The 7,310-nt window shown below is 36.1% G+C and overlaps 1 protein-coding gene across 1 annotated transcript in view; it reads left to right on the top strand.

Moving 5' to 3' along the window:
- The first annotated feature begins 4,186 nt into the window (after positions 1-4,186).
- Positions 4,187-7,310, top strand: part of LOC106471514 (probable glutamate receptor) — a 10,108-nt gene continuing 6,984 nt past the window's right edge. The window contains exons 1-2 of the mRNA XM_022400123.1: positions 4,187-4,191; positions 6,729-6,819. Of these exons, the coding sequence (XP_022255831.1) occupies positions 4,187-4,191; positions 6,729-6,819 (96 nt within the window). The remainder of the gene's footprint in view (positions 4,192-6,728; positions 6,820-7,310) is intronic.

The raw sequence follows: 7,310 nt of genomic DNA, 5'->3' as shown, positions 1-7,310 counted from the left end.
CCTCTATCTTTTAATCATTTCCACGAAAGAGGGCCTAAGGCCACCTGGAGTAGTCACCTGATTTAACCACTCTCACCACTATACAGTAGTGTGTTGTCTGTCAGTCAGTCGACACTAAAATGACGTTACATAAGGGACCCTTAACGTTGTAATTTGTACCGTCGTGACGTCAGTAAAACGTACGAATGCCACGAATCACGAGAAGAATTATGCACTCTGTAGGCAACAACACAGCATGACATTTGAACTTCAAAATCGAGAAATAAAAATATTTGTTATGCCTAATTTTGGTTTTATTTGCTCTTGAAACAAAACACTCTGCGAAAGTACATCTGATATGTATCTAGTTTGCTCTCTTACAAAGTAGAGAATTTATTACCATAAGCGTACGAGGAGGCTTGGGGCGGTAAAGCTTGTAATACATTCAGCCAAATTTTCAGTTTTTATTTGGCCAAAATGAGAATAAATTCGATATTCGCACCACCACCACGTAAGTCAACATTCATAATGAAATGTAAAGGTTCCAAATATATTTCAGAGTGATAAAGTTAAACGGTTCCCTGGTGATTAGCCCCGGATCGGATACTTGTTCCCTAAACTTTAGCTTTCTTACTCATAACCTCATTCGGGCAAAAATTCCCCTTCACCCAATCTGAAAAATTTTCCGTTCGTCTATGTGTATGATAATTAAACGCTGTAGTTTACTGCTGTCGAAACTGACACACGCCTACCGGCAACCTGATTGGCTTAACTATAACCAATAACTAACGTTTTTCTCATACCCCAGACAGTTTAAAGTATCTGTTCTTTAGTCGGTGAGTTGTATTAACAACCACGAAGCAGAATTCTAGGACAAAACGAGCAATCTCCATTTCCAGTTTTATTTCTTCAATTTGATCGAGCAATCCAAACAGATTGTCATTCGATGAGGGGACAAACGCTATTCCTGCTTGCTTTCTTCTGTTACATGACGTTATCAAAATCCTGCATAAGTTCAAACGGTGAGTTTAAAGTTTTACAAGTATCAGATCAAATTTTCACTTGCTGCTCTTCGTTAAAATAAAAGGGGGGGAAGGGAGATTCAAACTTTTATGCGGATGCGACTCGTTTGGAGGGCCAATAGACCAGATATGGGAACAGAATTAGAAGGGTTATAACAACATTCGTTTTGGGGATTGAGTTAATATAAAGAAAATCATATTTAAGAAAAAAAAAAAAGAGAGACAGACGTCAAGTTAATTGTAAGAGCTAAACCAACAGTACTTATTGTGGGCTTCTTCACGTTCACTAGGTCACAGATATCAGTGTTTCTGTTGTGTGTGTGTGGGGGGGGGGGAGTATTTAATATCTTAGAATATAATATTTCAGGCTTTGGTATAAAAATGGGATTAAGACTATAAATTAAAACTGGGAGCGAGAGGAATCCTTGAGGGGGCTGGCACCCCCACTGACCCTTGATTCTGCTTATAATTTAGCGTAATTCTTTCAAAAGCAAAAATAGAATATAAACCTAAAGTATAAAACTTCGTTTGATAGTTTCTGTTACTCTTGCATTTCCATGGAGACATGTTTGACCCTTTCTAGAGTACTTTCACGGACACATACATGTTCCACTCCAGAACGCTGCCCTGTCTAATTCTTCTTACGATCCATGTTAACAGGACAAGTAGTAAATTATACGTGTCTCTGAGTGTATCTAGAGACGAAAGAGAGTTGTATATGTATAAAAATAAAAGTGAAGTGGCTATTTAACATTTCTGGTTGTTGTTGCTCTTCCAGTTGAATGCAACTGCTGTGACATAACTGAATACGCCCCAGTGGAGATGTTTGTCGACATTTCGAAGAGACTGCCATCTGGTGGTATTGTTGCGATTTTGTTCGACCCTCAGTGTGGGAAGTATAGTTTCAACTTTATCATTGTTTTTTCTATAAAATGGATTCCTCGTCATCAGATTGTTTAATTTTATTTTTCGTCTAGACTCTAGAGAAGTTCAAACAGTTTTTCTTTTGTTCTTTCATAAATAACTTTTAGTGAATTACGTTCTGTTTTTTACGTTAATGTTTTATACACGACTTTTAGTGTATTACGTTCTGTTTTTTACGTTGATGTTTTATACACGACTTTTAGTGTATTACGTTCTGTTTTCTTTACGTTGATGTTTTATACACGACTTTTAGTGTATTACGTTCTGTTTTCTTTACGTTGATGTTTTATACACGACTTTTAGTGTATTACGTTCTGTTTTCTTTACGTTGATGTTTTATACACGACTTTTAGTGTATTACGTTCTGTTTTTTTTTACGTTAATGTTTTATACACGACTTTTAGTGTATTACGTTAAACACAACTCGTAGCGTGGTACATACAATATTTTAATCCTGTAAAGTTTTAGTTGATGGATGTTGTGCTTTACATTTCGTGTGCGTGGAAATCAAATCCACGCTAGGTTTAGTGACAACTTTCCTAGTCTAACATTTTATTTATATTCTGTCTTACATAAATATTGTTAGCCACTACGTTTAACGTTTAATTATTCCTACTTTGCTAAATGTGTTTGTTTATTTGATAAACGTAATATGGGTGGCAGTTGCCTCCTGGGATTTCTAATTTCATCGTCACGACATCCATCCCATCTGTCTGTCTGTCTCCATACCTCTCTTTTCTTCCTGGACATGAATCGCACTTTTTATATCATACTGATGTTCGTCTTTTAATTTTATTATTATTTCTGTTGTTGTTGTTATTTAGAACAACTCCAGTTGGTCTGTTTTACTTGTCCCTTGGAGAGAGTTATTGTTGCTAGCACTGGTTGTTCAGCGCATAGCTTCATAATTAGCTACCTGTGTTCTCTTCACAGCGAATATCGAAATCCGATTCTTGGCGTCGTTAGCCAGCAGACTTACTGCTGAGCCACTTGGGGGGTCGCGAGATATTTAATGGAGAAAAGGAAGTAATAACAATGGTAAAATAACACTTAAAGTAATTAGTAATAACTAATGTAATTTAAACCATGACGTAATGTTATACTACTTAATTACTTATTCTTCCTTTCGCCCATCTGTCTATTGTCACTCTTTCTTGAACTGTGTTACTGAAAGTCTTCTCTGCCCCCAGTGGGTCTGCGGACTTGTAACGCTAAAAACCGGGTTTCGATACGCGTGGTGGGCACTGATGGCCATTTGCGTAGCTTTGCGCTTAACTACAAACAAACAAGTCTTGGCTTGTCGCAGAACTTAGCATTTGGTCATGTTTTATTTTATGCTGACGAAACGTCTTATCAGTTAGTTTAAATCTAAAATTACAAATTTCTCTAAGCAGATGAAGACTATTATAACGAAGTGGTTAAGGCCTTGAGCAGATCTCAAGTGCCGATTGTGACTCTAGGCCTAGAGTTTGGGTCAAATAACGCCCTCGAGAGGAGTTTAAAGAAACTAAAACAATCGCTAGATGCTTTACAGGATCTTCGTGGCCACATTTACGTCTTTACTTTCTGCATGACTCAGCCGTACTTATTGTCTGTGGTAAGTCTGTTACGTTATTAAAGGGATTTCAGGTTTTTGTCGTGTTGTTTCTGTACGTGAAGCCATAAAACAAAACAGTGGGTTATTTTCTATTTTATTAATTTAAAATTTTCAGTTGTAATTCAATATTTCTTTTAACTTTTAAAACTCACGTTCATTTTCTATAAATGCGCGTGCGAATACCACTTGGTGGTAATTTAAACACATATTATTAGAATTTCAAGTTTTCAACGCAATTCAAGTCTGTAAGAAATATAATTTACCGATTATAACGAAAAGAAAAAAAAATTCATTTATTTTTCTGTTATTTTTTATCAAGCTTAAAGGAGATATAATAACACAAAATCCTTAGTTTAACCTACATATAAATACGTAAGAAATATATTTAGGTTTGAGCTTGAGATATGTAATTTCATTACCACAGCATTTATTTGAGCTTAGTTTTAAAAGTAAACACTCTATTTGATTAGATTGAGGAACTCTCAATAACCAACCCGTGGCTACGTTGGGTGATAATAGGAAAAGGGCAGAACACGCCTTTTAATCGTTCTCAGCTACTTCCAATGTCTTCTTGTAGACTGGCTACAGTGGCCCCATAGGAACAGCTGGACCGAATAACTAACTGTCTGTAGACTTGTAATAGTGGTTCGGTCCAGCTGTTCCTATGGGGTAAGTAACTGTCTGTAGACTTGTTACAGTGGTTCGGTCCATCTGTTTGTTCTAACTTTCCTTTGAATCCTAATGATCAATGTGTTTATATTAGTATTTTTGTAATATTTATGAAGCAGACTTTATTCAGTATTAAAGTTGTACTTATATTATTTATTTATTTGTATTTTTAATATTACAGTAATACCGACTTATCAAGTGTATATAAGTATGAACGTCCGATCAAAACAAACCACCTACTTGAAACGAGACTAAAAGTGATTCTAGTAACAATTACATCTAATTAAATATGCTTTTATTACGTTTGTGTCCCTTCGGTGGAATGGCGTTAAGTTACTGACTTGCAACGTTAAAATCCGGGGCTCGATTCTCCGCGGTGGACACAGCAGATAACCCAATGAGATTTTACTGTAAAACAAAATAAACTTACGTTCTTACTTATGAAGGTTAAAATACATTGATTCATCAGTTGGGTACCCTCCCTATTAATGACACTATCGGCCGTAAACCCAATAATATATCAGAAGGCTCGGTCAGCTTAGGAGATTTAGGGTTAGGCTTAAATACATATTAAGATAAATAATGAAATTAAATAATATGTTAAACATACTGTTATTATTTGTCTAACACAATTTCTCCCACTTTAACTAACCACCTGTCCTTTAATAAAACGCATGGAGCAGGGAACTGGAAGAAATAAATGTAGTTAAATCATCTGTAAAAAAGTAAACGTCTGGTTGTAGCGGTGTTGTTTCTTTTTTCATTTCCTCTTTCATGTTCTACGTAATATTGCAATTAAATATTTTTCATTTATGATTTAGATATGCTTGTTAAATTCACTCTATTATGATGTAATCTTTTTTTTTAATTATATATATATACACGCCACATTGAGCTCTTTGCTGTGTCCACTGCGGGGAAACAAACCCTTGATTTTTGTTTGCAAGTCCTTAGATTTACCGTTGTCGGGACAAACAAGTTTGTATAGAGATTGATTTAGTGATGAACTTTAACAACATTTAATAAACTTGTTTCTCCAAATTTTATTTTGTTTTTTTTTTCTTATCTTCTTATTTCGCTCTTTGTAATAGAACTCAGGTTGCTCAGAATCTTACGCGATTAAAGGACCAGAATCTGGATTTAAAGACTGCACAAAAGAAAAAACTCTAGGCAGGTGGAAGAAACGTTTGAAACTAGAAACATGGATTCCTGAAGGATTTTTAGACACCACGGATAAAGAATCACTATCTGGAAAAACACTAATACACGTTGAGGCAGACACGTGAGGTAAAACTACGACTAACCTGGGGAATTAGCCTACTGTATCGTAGAAACTAATCGTGACTCACGCTTATGGCAGACACAGCCTACTGTACCGTAGAAACTAATCGTGACTCGAAATTCGACAAATAAATAGTTTGTAATAAAACCTGCTTGAAAAACAGGAATCTTTAGAGTTAACTGTTTACGTTTGAGCACGGTGGAGCTAATGCTAAAGCTAAAGCGATTCTACCAAAAAAAGTGGAAAAAAATCACCTAAATCCAAAATACTCGCTCAGTGTCTTCAGGATTTCGAAGTCAATCCCCTCCTCCGGTTTTAGTTCTCCGCCTGGTAGTAGCTTGTTTACAAAAAAAGGCAACACCTAGAAAGAAAACTGTCCTTATTTAAAGTAAGGTATAATAAGCGTATCTTAAATTCGTTCAAAAATATCGTACAGAAGGAAGATCTCGAATTATTGTTGGTTATTCTGTCTTTGGAACTTGTGTGTTAAATATCCTACACATTTTTACAAATCTATTCTACATTTATTAGCTACATTCAGACTTCTTTCCCCGATACTTTGGCTATAGTTAGATAACGTAAAAGACACGTGAGGTAAAACTACGACTAACCTGGGGAATTAGCCTATTGTATCGTAAAAACTAATAGTGCCTCACGCTTATGGTAGACTAGTGAGTTAAAACTACGACTAACCTGGAGAATTATCCTACTGTACCGTAGAAACTAATCGTGACTCACGCTTATGGTAGACTAGTGAGTTAAAACTACGACTAACCTGGAGAATTTTGCCTATAAATTACCCCCCCCCCCGTATTTATTTGCATAATAGAATCGGCGTTACGTTTGTTTGCTTCACTGAAAAGAAATTACATGATGAACTGTGTTTGAACCTGGTATCGAACCCCGAATTTGTTGGTGATAATCTTTTGATATTTTCGCTGATCCATCGAAGGTACACACATGAGTGCCGTACAAAAAATGTACATTAAAAATCCATTCACGATTTTAATAACACCACTTGTTACTGCTGTGGGCTCCTCCCCCCCCCCCACTCCATATTTCACATAGAAAAATAAAAGGTTTCACCCAGTTTAAAACCAGTTGTATCAAACACAAGTTGATACCATTTTAGTTTAAGACAAATCTACAGAAAATAAATGTTCAATAAATACTTAAACTACCGATTTCTGCTTCGTTCACATTCAACATACAAAAACTGTCGTACTGTAATCTTTATATTAGTATTCATTTACAGTTATAAGCTATACACCCCTCCTGATGGTCACTGGGGCCACATTGGACCGGACGGGAAATGGACAGGAATGGTTGGCATGGTTTATAGAAAGGTTAGGATTTTTCCTTCAATCACAATTTAAACTCTCTTAATTTCTATATTTAGTATTTTTACTCAGCATTGTTTATAACAACTGACTTTTGTTACGTAGTTACCATTCTCACTGTATTTAACAAGTGTATTCTTTAGTATCTACGGTTCACGTGTTCCCTACATTTCACAAGTGTATTCTTTGTTGTCTATGGTTCACGTGCTCCCTACATTTCACAAGTGTATTCTTTGTTGTCTACGGTTCACGTGCTCCCTACATTTCACAAGTGTATTCTTTGTTGTCTACGGTTCACGTGCTCCCTACATTTCACAAGTGTATTCTTTGTTGTCTACGGTTCACGTGCTCCCTACATTTCACAAGTGTATTCTTTGTTGTCCACGGTTCACGTGCTCCCTACATTTCACAAGTGTATTCTTTGTTGTCCACGGTTCACGTGCTCCCTACATTTCACAAGTGTATTCTTTGTTGTCCACGGTTCACGTGCTCCCTAC

Source organism: Limulus polyphemus, unplaced genomic scaffold, assembly GCF_000517525.1.
Source record: "Limulus polyphemus unplaced genomic scaffold, Limulus_polyphemus-2.1.2 Scaffold4669, whole genome shotgun sequence".
Classification (NCBI taxonomy): Eukaryota; Metazoa; Arthropoda; class Merostomata; order Xiphosura; family Limulidae; genus Limulus; species Limulus polyphemus.
Note: the sequence above shows the minus strand (reverse complement) of the source record. Positions and strands in the feature narration are given on the sequence as shown.